Source organism: Sinocyclocheilus grahami, unplaced genomic scaffold, assembly GCF_001515645.1.
Source record: "Sinocyclocheilus grahami isolate Dianchi unplaced genomic scaffold, SAMN03320097.WGS_v1.1 scaffold117.1, whole genome shotgun sequence".
Classification (NCBI taxonomy): domain Eukaryota; kingdom Metazoa; phylum Chordata; class Actinopteri; order Cypriniformes; family Cyprinidae; genus Sinocyclocheilus; species Sinocyclocheilus grahami.
In genome coordinates, this window is record NW_015505296.1 from 252,840 (window position 1) to 276,021 (window position 23,182).

The 23,182-nt window shown below is 38.5% G+C and overlaps 1 protein-coding gene across 2 annotated transcripts in view; it reads right to left on the reverse strand.

Annotated features, from left to right (window-relative positions):
* The window catches only part of LOC107589523 (methylcytosine dioxygenase TET1-like), a 53,546-nt gene that overhangs the window by 14,376 nt on the left and 15,988 nt on the right, over window positions 1-23,182 (reverse strand). Inside the window, exons 1-2 of one of the 2 annotated variants that reach the window (XM_016277986.1) lie at window positions 16,045-16,222; window positions 15,825-15,875 (exon numbers count right to left, since the gene is read on the reverse strand). In XM_016277986.1, coding sequence (XP_016133472.1) covers window positions 15,825-15,875; window positions 16,045-16,086 — 93 coding nt within the window. In that variant the 5' untranslated portion in view covers window positions 16,087-16,222. Of the gene's footprint in view, window positions 1-15,824; window positions 15,876-16,044; window positions 16,223-23,182 lie in introns of those variants that run through there. The other variant, XM_016277985.1, reaches the window with a different exon arrangement.

Here is a 23,182-nt window from a genome sequence, read left to right on the forward strand (position 1 = left end):
GCCAGTCTCTGTTTGGAAAGTGCAGCACCCCTGCACACATTGCTAAAACAAACAAACAATTGGCCAAGAGAAATGTGGTCTTAAATGACAGCAATTTAATATCAGACTTTGATACTGGCTCAAATGAAGTGAAGTGACGTGACGTGTGGCCAAGTATGGTGTTCCATACTTGGAATTTGTGCTCTGCATTTAACCAAGTATTTCAAGTGCACACACACACACACACACACACACACACTGCAGCTAGAACACCAGTCATAAAACACTTTCCACTTACAAGCGTACAACTTTCGTGTGGATTCAGCACGAGCATTTTCCTGTCCCTCTGTGAACACTCCAAGAGTGACCTGGCGGTCCTAGAGGCAGTTTAAATCGGTCTGAATGTGGATGCCAAACTTTCCCTCTTAACTGACTCAGTAGGTCTGATCTGCTGGGCAGATGACAAGGTTGTCCTACTGTCAGTGAGAGAAGAGTCTGAATTCCATGGCCTTGCAGGCCAATGTGGAGCCACTAACAGCAGACGATGGCCACATTCGCGCACTGGACACTGAGTCATCCAAGTCAGTGGTAGCGGGGAGAAAGCACACAGGATCATGTCTGGCCAATCATGGGCTAGTGCATCCAGACCCACAGATCCTGATTTGTCCCTCAGGGAGTACCAATGAGAGCAGTAGGACGTTTGACTGTCCGCGAACACATCTACTACTGCAGTCCCATAAGTCCCCCATATTATCTGCACCATTTCCGGGTGTAGAGTCCAGTCTCCCTGTGACTGCCACGTGAAAGAGCATACGCGGCCTGATTAAGTCGGCCTGGTAGATACACTGTCTGGAATGAAAGTAGGTTGGTCTGACCCAGACAAGCAGTTGCGAGCCACCTGAAGTGCACTCTGTGATCTTGTGCCTCCCTGATGATTGACATAAAAAATTGTCTCCCTGTTGTCTGTGCGTACCAGAACATGTTTTCCCCTGAGAACAGACTGAAAATGAAGACAGGTAAGAAACACTGCTGCCAACTCTAGAACATTTATGTGCACTGGGTGTAGGGCCCCCTTGCAAGTGCCATTCACTCCTCTTCTGTGCCAGACTCCACCCCATCAGAGAAGACTGGCATCTGAGCAGGTGGAGGTCCCAATGGAACTCCTCTGAAGAGAAATTGCTTCTGCGACCAAGGTGCTAGAGCTCGCATGCAACGATGTGTGACTCTGATCTTTGTGTATTTGTCTCGTACTGGACACAGATGCTTTTGAATAAGCCATCATTGGAATGGCCTGAGCCAAAGCAATCCCAGTGGTACTACTTTTGTTGCTGCTGTGAGCTTTCTCAAGAGTCTCATAAGAGAAATGTAGCATTGAGAATGTCCCACCCGAAGGCACCCTACATGCCAGCATTGTGACAGAGTTGAGAGCAAGACCTATGAAATTGGTTGTCTGCATTGGGACAAGTTTGCATTTTTCCCAATTCACAGAAATCCCTAAAGCTCTAATATGGTCCAACAGATGACGAGCTTGATCGATTGTTTGCTGGGGTGATGCTGCACAGACAGGCCAGTTGTCCTGGTTTGGCAATACCCTCATGCTATTCCTTTGGAGTGGTTCCAATGCCGCCTCTGCAGACTTTGAAAAAACTTTTGGTGCTAGAGCCAGGCCAAACGGAAGAACCCTGAACCCCGTCACAAATCAGTCTTTTGGCATAACTGCTTGCAACACATTTGCTGTGCGCAACATCTAAAACGGAAGGAACTTTAGAAAGTGATTGAGATTTCTCAAGTCTAAGATCAGTCGAAACCCGCCGTCATTCTTGGTGACCATAAAATAAATGGAAAAGAATCCCCCGGGGTGAACTTGAGGGTCGACTAACTCTATGGCACCCTTGTGCAGCAATACCTGAACTTTGTGCGCAAGTGCCTCTGCCTGGCATGGATCGTGATCTATTGTCTGTCTCATGGCAGTATGAACAGGAGTTAACAGCAAAACTGTATACGGTACCCTCTTGTAAGGGTAGTCAGTAACCACTGATTTGTTTTTATTGATCTCCAACGCTCCAGGTGACTTTCCATAAAACAGCCCACTGTTGACATCTGTGCATCAACGATCCCATGGATGCTTTTCAGTAGAGGTGGGGGGACATTGCTGAGGGCCTGGGTGTCATGCATGAGACTGATGTCCACGCAGTTGAGACCCAACAGGCCTAGGAGTTTGAGGAGCTTGTGAGTTCCGATGCTGGAAATGCTGAGGAGGTCTATATGAAGATCTTGCACCAACATTGTGATAATGGACACCAGAGGCTGTTGGAGGTGGCCTGGATCTTGAAGCTGTCCCCACATGACAGGAACGCATTTCAGAGACTGACACACGCCGGTCCAAGGATTCCTGTGCAGCTTGTCCAAAGTTTCGACCCGAAACTAATGTCAGTCATTGAAAATTGTTTCAACACACCTCTGGCAAGGACGATTGAGCTAACCTGCCTTTGAGCTGACAATAACACCCATGGCTTGTAAAGAAAGTGCTGTTACTAATGGGTCAGACGAAGCTTCGCCCAGAGAGGAATGTAAAGCTACAAGCATGTGCGCCAAAGAATTGGAAACACAGTCAAGGCTTGCTGTAGAATTGCATGCACGGGACAGTAGGTCATCAGTGCGTCTGCACTCGACATTGGGACAGCGCACATTTTCACGAAGTGCCTCATCAGGAGATACAATTAATGCTGCCACACTAAATTATATAGGTGGCATGCTACCAAGTCCCACTATGTCTGGGTCCTGCATCACAGCCAGAGTGCGAGTCAACTGATCAGGGCGTGTGACCTTTTAATGAGTTTTGTAATGCTGACACCAATACAGATGTGAACTCTTGGCACTGAGGCTTGGTAAAGGATGTTCTCTGTGCACAACATAAAAAATGCAGTTGCCTGAGGAGGATCCAGATTGATGTGGGTAAGCATCTAGTGATGCAACAACTGAAGACAACCCACCTGACTTCTCAGACACGGTCTCACTGCCAGAGTGAAGTGATTTATCTGCAAACAAATTTTCTTCAGCTCCAATAAAATCCACACACAGAGGCAGCCACTGACATCACATCTAACGGTGTGATGCACGATTCAATTTGAGCCTTGTCTTGTACCTCCATATTAGGCTGCGCTTTAGCAAAGAGAGGCTGTAACATCTCTACTGCAGAAGAGAGCTGGTCAACTTTGCGTTCTAAATCAGAAGATTTTTCTTTTTTTTTACTTTGAAATGTTTGTTTATGCTTACGATCGACTGCAGAGACACTGGAGGAAAGTAATAAAAAGTAAACTTCCCAATCATGATAGCAGACCCACCAGACGTGATCGATGCACAGCGAGAGGCATTATGGCGCATTCCGGGCATAGGTCAGACATTGCCCCTTTAAGATGATCCACACCAAGACACTGACGATGTCCATCCATGATATCCATTACATAATAGCAGGTAGAACATCTAAGTGTATCCATGTTGAATCAATACTCACCTTAAATTAGGGCTGCACGATAAATCACATGCGATTGTCATGCGCATCTCATCAGTAAAGCCGGTTCTGTGATTAGTAGTAAATCTCCATCATGTGCTTTCAGATGGAGCGGCAATTAATACACAGAGCCGTAGCTCGCTGACAAGCTACGCAATATCGCATTCATAATCGAATGCTATTCATCTGCGATCAATACAGGCAAAGACGAAACAGCTCGCCAATATCTTGACGAACTCTTCAGCAGCAAGCTAAACAAAATATCGTCACAACAGATTAAATCAAGTGATTAGTCAACCGAGAATAAGGAAGAGGTCGAGATGATGTGTTAGGGGGGTTATTATAGCTCAAGATACGTCATGAGTCATGAGGTGACAACTTTGTTATTCTGTTCTCGATCAAACACGAGCATGAGGGATTTTCCACTAGTGCTTTTAGCACTGCCTCTGGTAGTCTGGAGCAAAAAGAAATAGAACTTTATGTAGATAGAATATAAAATGCAGTTTTATTTTTTTTACTGCTTGAGAGACAAAAATTTACAGTGTAGGTTTAAGGAAGGAAAGAAAACAATGTTTTAGTTTTTTTATCGTAAACTCTGCTGGTATGCCTTTTGTGAATGTGTTTGTGTATGTACAATAATGCATTTGACAGAAGCTTCTATCCAAAGAATTTTGACACTTCATGGATTTTCCTGAGAATTGAACCCATGACCTTTGTGTTGTTAGCACTATTTGTGCTGTTTGAGCTACAGCAATGCTGTACATGCAATTAAACATGCATGTGCATGTATTTAAAACAATAAAAACCAAGTTGCACATTTTTAAAAGTAATTAAGAGACAATTAATCATACTACATTGTAAAATTAGCCCTAATTTAAATAAACCACAATGTGAACATTATTAGTAACACTCATTATAGCTTCATGATTGTTTTTCCATACCAAAAAAGAAAAAAAAGCAATGAAAAGAAAAACTGCACGTGAGAGCCTTCACAGCATGCCTGCTTTACTGTAACCTAAGTACCTCTCATAAAACACAATTTTACAACCCATGTAAAGCAGTGTGCATGAGAAGATTAAATACTTGCAGGAGTCAGTCAGTCATTTTGTGAGAAACTGTGGTTTCAAGTTTTTCGTATTCTTAAGCAAGTTAAATGTGTCTCTTAGTGCAGTGTGTAAATAAATTCAGCAGCACCAACAATGTAGTATTGAGGAAAACTCCTCCATGTATCATTAACACATATGCCAGGAGAGGGCTGATGCAACAGAGGGGTCGAAACAAGAGTGAGGCAATAACGTGCCAGCCGCTGCAACTGTTATTACTAGGGGGAATAGGAAGAGAATTGTAATCGGCTCCTCTGATGTTCCCATTCAGTAGTGAAACAAAAGCGGTCAGCCAGATGCTGAGTGAAACTAATTTCAATAAAGTAGTCTGAATAGGGATCTAATGGGAGAAGAGGAGTAAAGTATTTGAGTAAATGTAATGAATTACTGTACTTGAGCATCTTAGATATTATTGTACTTGATTATCAAAGATATTAGTATCTTTTACTTCACTACATTTTTGAATAAGTATCTGTACTCTTTACTCCACTACGTTTGTAATGAGTGTTGCAATTACACATTACATTTTGCATGGCACCTAGCTTTTCCTGCAGCAGTTTATTTCTGCTACAAAATAAGTTATATCGCCAACTACAGGGCACTGAAAGAACTATATCTTGTGCAATTTGCCCTTACTCACCCAAACTTGTCAACAAGGCTACTTTACGTGAATGCGAGCTCCATTACTGACATTACTGTAGCCGGCAACAAGGCCGAAATCAGCACATTCCGTGCAAGAAGGCTTTGATTTTTTAATTTTACTTAACATTATTTTATTTATCCATTATACTGAAGAGAACTGTTTGAAGTATATAGTTTTTTTGTTTTGTTTTTTTGCAATTTTGGTGAGGAGTTTGATTTTGGTTTTAGAAAATAAACGTGATTGTTCTCCTCACATATCAACTCTTCCTTGTTTTCACTGGCATGTCTCTTTGACTAGTGCATCTTTGAGCCTATGTTTAGTATAAGTAAAATACTTAAAGGGATAGTTCACCCCAAAATAAAAATTTGATGTTTATCTGCTTACCCCCAGGGCATCCAAGATGTAGGTGACTTTGTTTCTTCAGTAGAACACAAATTATGATTTTTAAGTCCAGCCGTTGCAGTCTATCTGTCATATAATGCATGGCAATAGTAACAAAATCTATGAGAGTAAAAAAAACATGCACAGACAAATCCAAATGAAACCCTGCGGCTCGTGACGACACATTGATGTCCTAAGACACGAAATGATCGGTTTGTGCGAGAAACCGAACAGTATTTATATAATTTTTTACCTCTAATACAGCACTATGTCCAACTTCCTTGAGCGCGCTCACGGCATCCGATGCATGAGGTGTGTACACGCTCTGGCGTAGTTTATGTTAATGGGTGTGTTGATATCCAGCCGAAGAGCAATCAACCATAACTTCAGGCGAGCAGGCTCAGAAGTTGGGAATACGTGGAAAGTCACCACTCCCGAATGAGTTCGCGCGAGAGAACGTAATCTTTTAGTTTTAAGTCGGTTTGAACAATCCGGATAAGCGCAAGTAAGTACCATTTTGATTAGCCGTCGTACCTACAATGTTTGTGTACTGTGTAAACAATGAGTGATGTATATGCGCGAGAGATCACTTCCGGCGCTTGCGTAAACTACGCCAGAGCGCGTACACACCTCACGCATCGGATGCTGTGCGCGCGCCCAAAGACAGTTGGACATAGTGCTGTATTAGAGGTAAAAAAAATTATATAAATACTGTTCGGTTTCTGGCACAAACTGATCGTTTTGTGTCTTAGGACATCAATGTGTCGTCTCGAGCCGCAGGGTTTAATTTGGATTTGTCTGTGCATGTTTTTTGTGCATGAATCAAGCCTTACTGGTAGATAAAACTTAGAATCATCCGCGTAACAATGATATGAAATACTGTATTTTTGAAAAATGTGGGCCAAGAGAAGCATATAAAGGGAAAACCGTAAAGGTCCCAAAATGGATCCCTGGGGCACTCCACACAAGACAGGTGCAGTGGATGAGAAAAAAATTCCTAAATTTACAGAAAAAGTCCTGTTCTCGAGATACAAGGCAAACCACTTTAATGCAGTGCCTCGAATACCTACCATACATTCAAGTCAATCAAGAAGAATGCTATGGTCAATGGTGTCGAAAGCTGCGCTCAGGTCCAACAATACCAACACAATGCAAGCACCTGAATCCAGAGAAAGCAGCATGTCATTTGTAACTCTAAATAGAGCTGACTCAGTACTGTGTAATGATCTAAAACCAGATTGAAACTTATCTAAAACACTAAAAGAATTAAAAAAAGTTGTAAAAACACTACTTTCTCCAAAAGCTTGCTGATAAAAGACAACTTAGAAATTGGCCAATAGCTACAGCACATTGCTGGGTCAAGCTAAGGTATTTTCAGCAGAGGTTGCACAACTGCATGTTTAAAACTGTCTGGAACAACACCTTTGGCTAAAGAGTTGTTCACAATAGCTGTTACAATAGGACTAATAGTCGGAAAAACATCCTTAAAAAGACATGCAGGAATAATATCTAACTTAGAACCAGAACACCTCATAGTAGAGACAATATCATCTAGCTGATGTGATAAAACAGGTTGAAAGGAAGACAAATAACTTGCGGTACAAGGCAATTGCAAATGAAGTGATTCAGAAGGAGCAATGGAGGTTCTGATAGCATCAATTTTTTGAGTAAAATAGTTTGAAAAATCCTCACAAAGCTCCGAGGCGGTCTCAGATAATAAATTCATAGTTGGGTTTAAAAGAGAATCAATCATATCAAACAAAGCTTTTGGTCTATTTACATTATCAGCAATTAACTGAGAGAAATAACTAGATTTAGCATGTTTTACTGCTATTTGATAATTAGAGAGACTTAACTTTAAAGGGGTCATATGATGCGATTTCAAGTTTTCCTTTCTCTTTGGAGTGTTACAAGCTGATTGTGCATAGATAAGATCCCTGAAGTTGCAAAGACTAAAGTCTCAAAACCAAAGAGATATTCTTTATCAAAGTTAAGACTCTGCCACGCCCCCTAAAACGGCTCGTGCTAACACGCCCCCACATATCTACCTCAATATTTGGAAATATTTGCATAATGCGCCCAAATGTGCACGCAAAGAAAGAAGGCGTGGTTTCAGTAACTGCAGTTAGTGTTGAAGCAGCCATGTCAGGGAGACGCTGTGTGTTTCTAGGCGAAAGCAAAAGCACTTTATTTGGCCTTCCGAAAGTAGATGCATTTAGGAATCTTCTTAACCATGGCTGGCCAACAACCTTTACCCTTTTATGCTTAAGCGGAGCAACATTGTCCAAAGATGTAGAACAAGCTTTATAAAATCCTTCAATCAAACTTTCAGTATCAGTTTCATTAAGGATATCATTGGTAACATGTAAAGAATAATGTTCAGAAAACAAATTTGCAGTGTTAGAATTAATAACTCTACACCAATGTGAATTCTGAGCAAAAGTAGGTGATGGAGAAAAGCATTCAGATTCAAACAAAACTGGATAGTGATCAGACACACATGCCTCAATAACCTCCATGTTTGAGATCAAAAGGCAACAGGACAACACCAAGTCAAGTGTATGACCCAAATTATGAGTTATTATTATTAGCCTTTACTCTCCTCCATTACTAGAATCTGGAAATTATCAGGTTTCACTATAAATTGGGAAATGAGTGAGTTGATGCCAGTTACTTCCAATATCAGTAAGGAGTTTCTAAGAACAACCCCGTTTAAATTAGCAGAAAACTCTTTCACATACCTAGGGGATATAATAACCAAAAACCCAAAATATCTACTTAGAGTTAACTGGCAAAAGAGAATTGAACAGTTAAAAAATAGCACAGACTACTGGAGGACATTACCAGTATCAATGATGGGTAACTAAGGTCAATGCGATTAAGATGGTGAGTCTGCCAAGATTCCTTCATTTATTTCAGTCAATCCATTCATGTATACCACAATCATACTTTCAACATTTAGATAAGTGTATTCATCAGTTTATAAGGAACTATAAAACAGCGAGAATCAATAAAAAGCATCTGTTAAAGTCAAAATCAAAAAGGCGGACTTGGGTTACCTTTTTTTAAAGCATAATACTGGGCTACGTATCTGAACATATTTTCCTGGTGGAAAGCTGACCATAAAAGATGATCATGAGATACCTGCAATCCCTAAAAAATTGGAAGCAAATTAGAACATAAATTAAAGCTCCTAATGTATGTTGATAGCCCCATATGTGAAAACCATGCCATTATCCCTGCGCTCAATGACATAGCGTTTTCAATGTGGAAGCAGAAGGGAATAGGGCATATTAGCTCACTCTACCTGAATGGAAATCTCTTGTCCTTTGAAGAACTACAATCAAAGTTTCAGCTACCCAGTTCCCATTTTTTAGGTACTTGCAGATTAGAGACTACATCAGAAAACATTTTCCCAATTTCATGCGATTAAGAAAACATGACTTATTAAGAGGAAATAAATAGCTTTAACACTTGTAATTGTTAAAGCATTGTCCTAAAATATTAATTGGCCAGATGGACAGTGATACAACTCTAATTAGGAAAGCATGGGAAGAAGATTTGGGCTTCACTATTGAAAAGGAACAATGGAAGGAATGTTTGCAGAATATACATGAATGTTCGATAAATGCTAGACATAACTTAATTAAATTTAAAACTTTTCATAGGCTATACATGTGTAAAACTAAATTACATACGTTTTTCCCAGAGGTGTCGCCTGGATGTAATAAATGTTTTTGGTGAACACTCCTTTAACAAGCACGAACGCCAGTCTATCTCCTTATCTATGGTTCTTGCAAAGAGATTGATTCTTCAGAGGTGGAAACTGGACTCTGTGCCAACATTTGATGTGTGGCTTAGTGAGTTGATGAATATTATACGGATAGAGAAATTATGATTTATTACAAATAATGATCTATTTCAGGAAATTTGGAATCCTATATTAGATCACTTGGGTAAATGATGGCTCCATATTGGTCATATATATTGTTTGGTATCTTTTTTTATTTTATTTATATATTTATTTGTTATTTTCTGCATTCATTCAAGATGTAGTCATTGTGATCTTTTGATCAGTTTTACCTTTTACATTGTATGTGTCAGAGATATTTATCCCCAACAATGAATACTTTTCTGTTTAATTAATTTTTGTAAATCAGTCTGTACTGTACTGCTGTTATTTTTGGACCACACTTTTTGATCTAGTTTATGTTTTATAAGAAAACTAAAAGTAAAAAAAAAAAAAAAAAGATATATATATATATATAAATATATAAATACCGTATTGTCCCGAATATAAGACGACCCCCCTTTTCAAAGTGTACCTTTTGGAAAAATGCTTTTTGAAGACCAACTCTTGTGTTTTATAAAGAAAATGCTTTAATTTGAAAATACTTTTCAAATGGCATACCATATATAACCTGCAGTCCATCTGGATGTAATAACAATTAGCCTAGGCTGTCCATCTTATTGTGAAAAAACACGTAGCCTATTAATATTTAATTAACAGTAGAAGTCTGCCTTAGAGAGAAAAATAACAGGCTTGATTGCATTACACAGAGCAATTAACAGTAGTGCAATAAATAGTATTGCAATAAACATACTGCAACAAACAGTAGAGCAATAAACAATATTGCAATGAACATACTGCAACAAACAATAGAGCAATAAACAATATTGCAATAAACATACTGCAACAAACAATAGAGCAATGATATTGCAATAAACATACTGCTGCAAACAGTAGAGCAATAAACAATATTGCAATGAACATACTGCAACAAACAATAGAGCAATAAACAATATTGCAATAAACATACTGCAACAAACAGTAGAGCAATAAACAATATTGCAATGAACATACTGCAACAAACAATAGAGCAATAAACATACTGCAATAAACAGTATTGCAATAAACATACTGCAACAAACAATAGAGCAATAATATTGCAATAAACATACTGCAATAAACAGTAGTGTAATGAACTGTTTTAACTTAACAAGCTTGGCTCCTCAAATCATCATGTCAGTCTATTCCTCACAGAGGTCCTCTGCCTCACTGGGTTCACTCTCACTGTCATCACTCAAGCATCACAAATGCTTTGGCTCCACCAGCTCCTCCCACAGAATGTCATCCTCGTGCCCATCCAACGCATTTGAGATACAGCATCTTTTGAAGCCGTTGATGATGCTCTCTGGGGGCACTGCAGCCCATGCCTGGAGTATCCAATCACATAGCAGACTTTTGAATTTGGGCTTTTGAATTTTCCCAGATGGTGTGAGTGTATGATTGCCAGACAGCAGCCACTCTGTGTATCTCTTGCGCAGATTATCGTTGAATGGCTTGTTAACCACAACATCCAACACCTGTAGCTGACTTGTCATCCCCCCTGGTATGATGACGAGGTCACCGTTCATTGCATGCAGTTGCATTTTGACCGGCGAAGTCAGATGTCCACGGAAAGCATCCAAAATTAGCATGTTCCTCTTATTTCTGAGTGCCCCACTTCGTCTGCCCCACACCACTTTAAGCCAGTCCACCACAAGCTCAGTCTCCATCCAGCCCTTTTTCTGAACACGAACGATAATTCCAGCGGGTATTCCCTCTTTGGGTACTGTCTTGAGCTTTAAAATCACGTACGGGGGAAGTTTGGTCCCATCCGCGAGACACGCTAGCATGACGGTCACTCGGCTCTTCTCATTTCCAGTAGATTTCACAATGACTGATTTCTCGCCTTTTTTATGTATAGTGGCAGATGTTGGCATGTCAAAAAACACAGGTGTTTGATCCGCATTACCCATCTGATCCAGGGGATACGAGTGATTTTTCTTTAGACTGATCACATAGCACTGAAAAGACAGCAGTTTCTCTGTGAAGTCAGAGGGCAAGCGCTGGGCAAGACTGCGTCGTAATGAGAATCCATTGCGCCGCATCATTCTTCTGCACCATCCAAGGCTGGCTTTGAACTCGGTGGGGGGTATGCGATTTCAAGTGCCTTCAGCTGGATGACGGCTCTGGTTATGGGTAGCCCCTCATTTCTTTTTTCGGCTACGTACTGACACACTTGTCGGTCAATTTCTTCGAGGTGGCCGCTTTTTGGACCGCGGTAAGCTTTTCTTTGACTATTAGCATTTCTAAGACTGTCTTTTTTGGCTCGCCATCTCCTGACATTACATTCTGACACGCCGTATTTCTTGGCTGCTTGACAGTAGTTAGATGACTCGGCTGCATTTATCACCATGAATTTAAAATTTGCATCATAAGCTTGCCTCAGTTGCTGGTTTACTTGGCCGACTTTTGAACCGCTATGTTCTGGACAGTCACTCACCATCATGCAGTCCTGGTGCTGTAAACGACCGTCGTTTATCAGTTTGTTTCAGTCCAGGGGAACTCGTTTACCCGTAGGCTATTTGGCACCACCTATTTTTGCGGGTGTATGTTATTATTGACATGTAATCGTCTAGAGCTCGAATATAAGACGACATCATTTATTGAGATGCGTTTCCATGAAAAAAATATAGTCTTATATTCGGGACAATACGGTATATACAGTGGGTACGGAAAGTATTCAGACCCCCTTAAATTTTTCACTCTTTGTTATATTGCAGCCATTTGCTAAAATCATTTAAGTTAATTTTTTTTCCTCATTAATGTACACACAGCACCCCATATTGACAGAAAAACACAGAATTGTTGATTGAATTTATATTCAATATTTACATCTTGTTGAACAGTTGTGTGTGAACAAGTGATGATGCCAGTGAATAAGAGTTTTGAGTCAATTTGCATGAATGAACACTGAACTGTTTCACAGTAATGAATCAAACTTTGTTACTTGTTTTTACTACTAAAGTTGTACTTAAGAGTTGTGAAACTAATACGTACACACAACACATACAAATAAAAAGTGCAATGAAATAGATTAAAAAAAAACTCCTAATTTGCTGCTTATTAATAGTTAGTTAGGTAGTTTACTAAGATTAAGGGGATAGTTTTCACCCAAAAATGAAAATTACCCCATGATTTACTCACCCTCAAGGCATCCTAGGTGGATATGACTTTCTTCTTTCAGGCGAATCCAATCTGAGATATTTAAATAAAATGTCCTGGCTTTTTGATATAAGCCAAGAGTATACTGGCTTTCCTTTGCTAAAATAAGGAAACTTTGCTTCCTTTGCTCCTGTAAACAAATGTTGGTTCTCGCAAGACTAGCATATTCGCACTGGACCTTATGCTACGCCTACGTCATCTGCTGGAACGCCACTCTCTCGTGTACACAAATACGACAGTTAGCGGAAGCTAGAGATTAATGTTTATAATGTTTCTTACAAAAATGCATCGATTCGCTTCAGGAGGCCTTTATTCACCCCTCGAAGTCATGTGGGACAGTTTTTATGATGGATGGATGTGCTTTATTGGACTTCTTTTGGATTATTGAAAAATAACACCCACTCACTGCCATTATGAAGCTTGGAAGAACCAGGACATTTTTTTATGTAACTCTGATTGGATTTGTCTGAAAGAAGAAAGTCATATACACCTAGGATGACATGAGGGTGAGTAAATGGGATAATTTTCATTTTTGGGTGAACTATCCCTTTAAGGTATGGGGTTAGGGTTAAGTTTAGGTATGGGGTAGGATTAAGGGATCTGAAATATGGTCATGCAGAATAAGGCATTAATATTTGCTTTTTAAGTACCCATTAAACGGCCAGCTCATCGGTCTGAAAAGTGAGGTGTGCTCTGATTGGCCAGCTATCCAGAGTGTTGTGATTGGCCGAAGACCTCAAGCGTGTGACGAAAATGTTACGCCCCTTGCCATATTGTGATGCCGGAGTGACAACAAAAACATTAAAAAACCCATTATAAACGAGGCATTTGTTGCATCCAGTGGGGACATAATTACGGATTATAATGACTTATACCGTCTTTTTACGCGTTGCATTGCATCGCGCCGTGTAAACATAAAACCATGTCTGCATTTTTGATCGGAGAAATGACAAACTACAAACGCTACTCTACACTGCTCAAAACTCACGTTTGAATCGTCAGTGGCAAATTCTACCAGGATTTGGAAACAGTCCTCTATAAAATGCGCTGCACACATCTATTTCATCTATACACATGTATTTGGGTTGAACTGCTCTGGAACAGTGTTGTAAATACAACTTAACCACTGATTTCTAGTTGTGTCCTCTTTTGGAAGGCCAAACAAAGTAGTTTCGCTTTCACAACAAAACACAGCGTCACACATGACGGGCTAGAGTGAGCGGTGGCCGGTGGGCTTGAGAACAGCGCGGCGGGCGGGCTTGCGGCAACCACATGTGACGACCCCGAGCTGAACTCCACTTTGTCCACGGTGAAAGCCTATCTGGTGATCCACAGTGCGAAGTTGATGTATTACCTCAGCGACCAGCACAGATCAGCTCCAGGCATGACGAAGCGGATATCGTCCTCTTTTGGAAGGCCAAACAAAGTAGTTTCGCTTTCACAAAAAACACACAGCGCCGTCACGACAAGGCGGCGGCGGCAACAACAATACTACAGCGAGAATAAAAGTTAAGCCTTCTTTCTTTGCGTGAACATTTGGGCAGCCTTGTGCAAATCTTCCCACACAGTGAAGTAGATGTGGGGGGCGTGTTTAAACTAGGCGTTTTAGGTAGGCGTGGTTGACTTAACTTTTATAAAGAATATCTCTTTGGATTTGAGACTTTAGTCTTTGCAACTTTACAGATCTTCTTTATGCACCAAGAGCTTGTAACACTTCAAAGAGAAAGGAAAAATTGAAATCGCATCATGACCCCTTTAATAGTGATAACTGGTCCTTAAAATAAAGTGTTACCCTATGTGTTTTATAATGAGCCATTTTAATTAGATTTTTGACTTGAATAAAACCAGTCAGTTTAAATGTTACCACATAAATAAAATTTTTAAGGTTACCTGACCAAACATTTTCACAGTGTAATGTAAACATCTATTAATTAGTTTATTAACTATTATGTTTATTAAACATTTTGGTATTAAATATAAGTGTGCACCACAAATCATGTTAAAATCTATTAAAATCCACAGAATTGAGCAGAAAAAAAAATGCCACAGATTGTGTCTGGGCCTGATTACAAGCAGACCTACAACAACCAGCTGTTCAAATTACAGTATCATGGTAACAGTGTCCAAAACTTTCATGTTTATAAATAAACGAAGAAAGCATATCCAGAAAGAAAATCTCCTCAAACGACTACATACTTTTCCTGAATTCATATGGGTCAAAAACAACTGTAGACTACAACGTCCTGAAAAACACAGAAGAAAATGTGCTTTTTATTGGAAACATTCAAGAGGGACGGTTTGCTCATTCTCAGCACATCAAACGTTATTCTCTTACAGCAGTGCCTCAACGGCTTTGTTCTTGATTTGTTGTGTCTGAAGCCTTGAAAACTAAAAAAAAGTCACACTTGACTTTGTCTTCTTTTCATTGTAGTAAAAGCTCCCCCAGACACACACACACACACACACACACACCCCTAGCAACAGCGCACATACTGCCAGAATCCTAAGAAGTTTCCCTTAGGAAGCATTACCAGGGAAAGTTAGAGCAGAAGGGGAGTATCCAACCCAAACAGAGTGAGGAGAGACCTGACACCCTGCTTATCTCACCCAAGAGCTTCCACACCACAGGCTCATTCAAAAACACAGCTATGATTGAATAACACGGAGCATAGAAATATCACACATGCTGCAAAATAGTATCTTGTATTATGTCTTTATAATTTAGCAGGTACTCTTGAGACATTAACCATCACCCCTAAAACTTGAATGTGCATCTTATGCCAAGTTCCTCGGTTACGAACCCTCTTCTGAACACATCAAAGCCAGTAGTTTTGCTCAAACTACTTTGTGTGCAAACTTCCACAGCGTCAAGCCCTCGCTGTTACGCTAATTCTAAAAACGCACACTTCCTTCCTGGAGAGCGTGTGTAGTTTCTCTGAAGTTGTGAGGTTTTTTCATTCATACGCTGCTGCTTTCCTGTTTCTGAACTTCGGTACAGAAGAAAAACCCTCACGGTGCAGGTGAACACACACTCGCGGCTGCCCTTTCAGCCAAGCTAAACTCTTAGACACTGATTTGAGATGCTGCATCAAAAGAACCAGAGAGCACAAAATGTTCTGTGCCTAAAAACTTGAGAAAAACATAGGAGTCTGTTACCTTAAAACCTTGCTCTTTTTTTTGCGGTTTGGAAATATCCTTGCACCCTACCTGAAAGAAGAAGCAAAACATTAGCTGATGGCACATTACTGATGATGCAGCAATGACAACAAGAGCATAAACACACACATACGAGCGCACAAAGCTCCCAGTGCACACACACTCTCCCAGGAGCATCTGTTTGAGACAATAGCCATTACAATCCAGTCTGGTGTTGTACCTTCTCATTCCTCAGAGGCAGACCCTCAATTTTGGGCAGCATAATCCTAAAAGGTAGCCATCTTGCCTCCCTCGGCTTCAGAAGAATAAGTGGCCATAGTGGCAGATGCAGCACGAGCAGCACAGGTTTGCATGATCAGTGCAGAGGAGAGAGGCTTTGGATCGCCACTGCCGCAGACAGCCGACGCATGCCTTTCGCACACACAGACAGCACCCTGTCAGCCAATCACGAAGGGACTCTAGCGACTTGTAAAAGTATCAGCCATGCCTAGACCCTCCTAAACAAAGGATCCCCTATGTGGTTTCTTACTCTACAAGTACGCACGAGGGAAAGCGTTAAGCTGTGGTCCGAACACTCACGATACCGGACTGGAGTTTAAAGCCAGTGGGGCAGGGAGGGGGAGTAAACAGGAAAAGTGGTCTTGGCAAGCAGGCACACTATTTTTAGAAGCACACAAAAGTTTCAAAGCACATTACATTAACAGTGCACTATGTGAAATAACTAATTATCATTTATTTCTAAATATGATAGAATTTGAATAATAATTAGAAATAGTAATAAATAATTTAAAAAACAAATTAAAATTGTATACTATATATTCTATATTTTGCTTATTTAGATTTTAATTGTATATTTTATCTCCAATAATCTTATATATTGACAGAAATTGTGATTTTAATAATTAAACCATGATAAATATAATTAATAATCTAATTAAAAATTGAATTATATTCTATATATTCCATATTTTGTATGTTTATTTATATTTTAATTGTTTATGTTCTCTTTAATAATCTTGTATGTTGAATGATCAAATTATAGATACAGTAATAATATTTAATATATATTATTTCTTTTTATATAATAATTATAGAGAAAGTTGTTTTTGCAAGCAAGCTTGCTATCTTTAGAAGCACACAAGTTTCCACATTATATTAAAGTGCATTACATGAAATAACTAATTATAATTTATTCCTAAATAATATAATTTATAAATAGATTAATAATATTAAAATAATAATATAATTAATATTATTAAAATAATTTGAATTGTATATTTTTTATATATTTTCTTTCTAATAATCTTAAACAGTGACAGAAATTATAATAATTTAATAATAATTATCATGTATAATAATTATATGATACTCACTCTTATTATTATTATTATTATTATTATAAGCAAACTCAGTTTGAAAAGTTTCCAAGCACATTAGCATTCATTTGTCTTAATATATTAACGGTGCATTATGTGAAAAGTTATTCCCATGACACTGACAAACACTGCATTTATATCTTATCTTAAAAAAAAAAAAAGAGCACGAGTATGACTAAGCATGCTGCCACACAGCTGTTTTCATATATGACGTCACAGCAAGGCATTGCTCTCTCCTTTTTCTGGGAGGATGTCAAACGCCTCAGGGCAGGCAGTCACGCTCTCGGTCTCTCCATGGAGATGCGTTTAGAGTGGATGTGACTGCGCAGTCGCACACCCTCCACCGCTGCACTGCAGCTGTCATACGATGTACTGTTCAGCCCAGTCTGCAGACACACACCAACCTCCACACAAACATATGGCTAAGGAGGTCAGATGAGGACAAGGGAACGCAACAGCTACTTTTAGCACTAGCAAAGCTATTGAATACAAAGACCAGGGAGCTGGCGGACTCAAATGGAACTATATTATTTATTATTTTACATATCTTCTGTATGCAACTGTATTATTTTACATAATATTTCTTTGATACATTAACTGTATATACATGTGTGTTTGTCCATGCATTATTATAATCACTTACTTAATTATTAATCTTATTAAAATAACAACAAAAATAACCGTCCGTATAAAAAAATATTATAAAATATATAGAAAATATTCTACATTTAAATTTTATATATTATTATATTTTAATTGTATATTCTCTAATAATTGTATGTATAAAACAGAACAATAAATATAATTAATTGAATATATTATTTATTATACTATAATACTATAATACTATATATATATATAAATAAAATTTATACTGTAGATAGCACATTGTTTCACTGAAAAAGACAGTATTTGTTGAGTCAATAAATGAATGTTTGTAGTAACTCAAGGTCGTAAAACAGGTTATATTTCAACTTAATGGCCGTTGTATGTTAAACTGGTCTGTCTGGATTATTTAGTTTCTATGAATGTGATCCATTCATTTTTGCCAATTAATATAGCAATGGCTCTACATTGATCACTACACTTTTTCATGAACAAAACAGATTTTTTTTATCATTTATAATCTTGCCTAAATGAAAGTCCATGTGGGTCTAAACTAAGACATTTCAACTAATCCTCACTCCAGATGAAACTTTTGACCCTATCCGGCGGGACATAAGCTAGGATATACTTGCTGCACATCTAATAAAACTTAAAAAAAGTCAATATCTGGGAGTAAGAGAAGAGAAGACATATGGATACATTTGAAACGCATGATGATGCAAAGGTTAACTCAATTCGGTTAGGTTTTCTGAGCGCACACTCCCGAAGCACGCACACAGAAAAGCGCCTCTCACACAGCGCACGACTGAATTCAGTTCTCCTTCACGTCGCATGAATGGAGAAATACACACAAAATTGTCGAACTGACCATTTTGACGAGTATTCACGAAGTGTGATGGTAATGATATTTTTCACCTTTTGGAGAAAAAGCTGAACAAGTTGTAAACATGCTAAAATAGTTTGTTAGCAGTCAATTATCTTTGAATTTATAGAAAAATGTGTTAGTGAAATGATTTCAGAATTAAACATTTTTTTAAATACTGACTAGTTTGGTAATGACACCTACTGCAAGTTCATGTAAAAACCTTGAATTTAATAACATTTCTGATTTTCAAATGGTCACTCCGCTGGATGTACTACCCTGTCACTTCATATTTCCATCATAATCAAAAACGTCTTTGGAGAAAAAAAATTAATGCTGCTGTGATGGTAATTGGGGTCAACAATTCTTTGTTATTTAAAAAATAATTTGTATTCTTAAAGGCCAAAATGAACTCAAAATATGAATTTAGATCCTTAAAGTCAAAAGTATAGACTTTTCTTAATTATAACTTAAACACACACACACACACACAATAAAAAGTTTAAAATGAACCAAAACTGTTGTTTTGATTTGTTTGTTTTTTAAAGCATTTTTTTTTTTCATTCAAACAAATACAGGACCCAAAGGTTCCCCCAATCAAAGAATCACAAATGGTGGAAATATCCTCTCTTTTAGGAAAGCATGACTCTATGCTTGGATATACCCCTAAAGTCACACACACACACATTAAACTAACCCCAGACTAATCCCCTCTAAAAGGCACAGAGAAGCAATAAAACAATGTATTTATTGAGCGAACAGAGTTCTTAACTCAATAACCTACTGGAGCCTGCTAATATGCACGGTTAATATGCAGTGTGAGAAAGCCTTGGAAAGTGTTTTCTCTTAAATTCACACAAAGGTCAAGTAAAAGCTTAAATCTGTCCATTAAATTACTAAACTTTCTTATGCTGCCCTCATATATCCTACGCAATCAGTTTTTGCATATAATGCAAAGTGTTAGGTATTTCTGCATACACAACAATAAAAATATGCATCAAAACATCTCAGAGGGGACAGTTTTGCTCCACAAGATTTCCTCAGTCAAGAGGGAAGTGTGTGTGAACACAGGAAGACTAACTGGTGGTTTGCTCTGCACTCAGATAACAAGGAAAAAACAGAGGGAGAGCCGACAAACTCCAGCAAGGACAATTCAACAGATAGACCTGGCTTCTGTAGTTACAAACATAACAAAAAAGGCAGTTGCCTGATCTCCATCATTGTGCTTATGTCATGACTTTATTTTAAACTATGATGATTCATATCACAAACAAAAACCTGTTCAGCTCTTGGGAAGGATTAGCTCGAGTGAATAGTGTAAGAACACCTGGGACTCCTCAAAAGGAACTGAACGATTCAATCCATTGGCTTGCTCAGAGGGCTGACATTGAAATTTAAATCACTATTCAACTGTAAAGTCGTGAGGACTGTGAAGACATTTTCCAGTTCTACCAAACTCCTCCATGGCAACTACTGTGGTAATGTAAAATGCTTCAAGACTTCCTATTTTCACTACTGACAGACATTAATCTTAGGTTTGCTTGGATGTGATGAGATATTTCGAGATGAGACATGCTGAATGCTGTATAGTCTGGACGGTGTGTTGCTCTTGAACAAGTTTCTCCATGTTTGGTCTACTTTATAAAGTAGACTAGTTACAATGGAAGCCCACTCATTTATATTTCGCAAGGTGACCGTATATCTTTCAACTGTTACTTCATATATTGCAATAAAGTCAAATTGTGAGACATAAAAGCTCAATTACAAGAAATTGCCCCATTATACAAATTTACCATGACTTTATATCTTACAACTATAATTTTTTTATTGTAATTGCAATTTATATCTCACAATGTGACTTTGTATTTTGCAATATGGCATTATATCTCATAATTGCAACTTTATGTATCATAATGTGACTATATCTTGTGACTTGTTGTGATTTTGACTTATTTTCTAGCATGACTGTAACTTCTTATCTCACAATGTGACTTTAAGTCTCACAATTTTATCTATACGTCACGATTTGTTAGCTGATTGTGAGATCCATTTAAGCAATTTTGATACATATTTTCTGTATTATTAACTTTTACTGTGTCTCAATCATCACATTTAGACATACAGTCATAAATGTAATATATAAAGTCACATGACACATTTAAGCAATGAGAGGAATAAAGGTAATTGTGATTTAATGTCGTCATATTATGTTTGATTTTATTATTTTATTTCAAAATTATTATTATTTTTTTACTCTGAGGTGGAAACAGGCTTCCATAAGTTATGGTGTAATATCAAAACAGATTTATAATAAATTTGAGGGGACACTTTGATATGTTGGTTCATCCTATGTAGCAGCAAATGCTGCCTGCCTGGTAAAATAAATACACAAAAGAGAAAAAAACATATCTTTTTTTAATCTTTTGTAAACTGATGTGTACTCAGATGCATATAGCCCTAATAAAATAACAAATGAAAATGCCTTTTGACTGTGCCACGATTCATCACCTTGTGCACAGAGGTGGCTAAACGTGTCAGATGATGTTCTGGGCTTGGATTTCTGTTGTTTGAAGGTGTGATGGAAGCATTACAAGGTGTTGAGGAAGATCAGAGATCATATCACACTGGTCAGAGAGAGAGCTGATGCAGAGGCATTCACTCATACTGACGTTTCACGATTCCTTTGCTCACTTTCTTACACTTCAGCCTCCTACCAGCTGTACTCGCTTGCCTGGCTCAACAATACTCACACCGGCTTCTGCCTACACGGGCACAACATTACAGCCCCTGCCCACAGAAAGTAGAAAGATTTAACTACATGAATATAACATTAACATCATCCTACCTTATTCTAAACAGTTCCAGGTCTAAAATCTCACTGCACTGAAACTGCCAGGTTTAGGGTTCTATACACATCAAGTAAGTGCACGGTCAATAAAAGGGCTACAATAAAATTTAATTACTTATTATTAAAATTAGTTTGCTGTTATGAGTATACTGAATAGACTTCACTAGAGTTTTAATTCATTTGGTGAATTAACAGTTGATGACTGGTGGGAGGAGACCAATTTACTTGCTGAAATGAACAATACGGAAATAAATGAATTATAAAAACTATATACATAGGCCATTTTCTGTTTTCAAACATGGTACAATGAGGAAAATATAGCTCTTGATTTCCAAAAAAGTCAGAGCTAAACAAAACAATTTAATAAAAAAAGGAGACCCAGACGGATTCAGTACAATCTCAGAAAACAAGGTATGAAAGCTGTCAGTGGGACAGTACCTTTTCAAAAGCTATAAATATGTACCATTAAGGTACTCATATTGTATATACTTTTAAGGTACTAATATGCACCTTTTAGAGCAGTGGTTCTCAATTGCAGTCCTTATGTACCACCACCACTCTGCACATTTGGAATGTATCTCTTATCACTTTAGACATTTGTTGTATTCGACTGTAAGAGCCCTGCAAAGTGGACAACACAGGATTTTCCTCCATGATTCCAGTTCGAAGGGAGCGTATATGTTCCATTCAAAGGGCATTAAAGTGTGCGAGACGTGAATTTAAATTGTATTTATTTACAGAGGTATATTATGTCACACTTCTCTAGTAAGCGTCCTCTGTGTGTGAAGATGCCACACAGCCAGGTCGTGTCGTAGCGCAAATCTGTGAATGAATGTTCCGAAGTGAAGTAAACTTCAACGGATTTCCCATGCTCAAGGAATAGGGAGCAATGAACACTGTGTAGGGACCATGTCAATCAGAGGACTGGGATCGAGAACCACTGTTTTAGAGGTAAATAAGGTAAAAATGTGTACCTTTTGAAAGCTGCCTCAGTGACAGCTTTTGTACCTTTTTATCTGAGAGTGTATGTTGGTTATGTTAGGCCTGGGACACACTAGATGATTTTCAAATCGTAACTGATTTTAAAACATTATCAACTCTTATTCTTGTACCCAAGACATCAATGACAGAGGGACTGATTGAGACAGAACTGATTGAGACAGAAATTTTATTATTTACTTCGAAGTCATAAAATAATCATGTATGACTCTGTCTGAAGATAAGACATTTATCCTAACCACAGTGGTGGTCAGGGCTGTCCTTAGTTGACGCGGTGCCCGGTGCGAGGTAGGGAGCGGGGGCCCCCTTGGTCCGTTCACATCCCGGTTCACCGCGGGACTCCCTCAGGCGTGGGGCACCAGTTGCACCCCGCTAAGGATGGCCTTGGATTTTGGTGTGAAGTAAAATATAAAAGACAATGTCTCCTTATTTCTGAATCTGAAATAAATCGCACTGAGGGAAGCCACACATAGGCTAAATGTATTCAAAACAACAGTATTTTGTACTATTACACTGTGAAATGTCTATAAAAATGTTTCCCAAAATTTGGTTCCAAAACCTAAATTAACATTGTCTATAAACTACCTAAACAATATATTACTAGCTTGGTTTTCAGAGAGGTGTCCTTGTGCAGTGTGGTAGCTTTAGAGCAAAAATGAGATTTTAC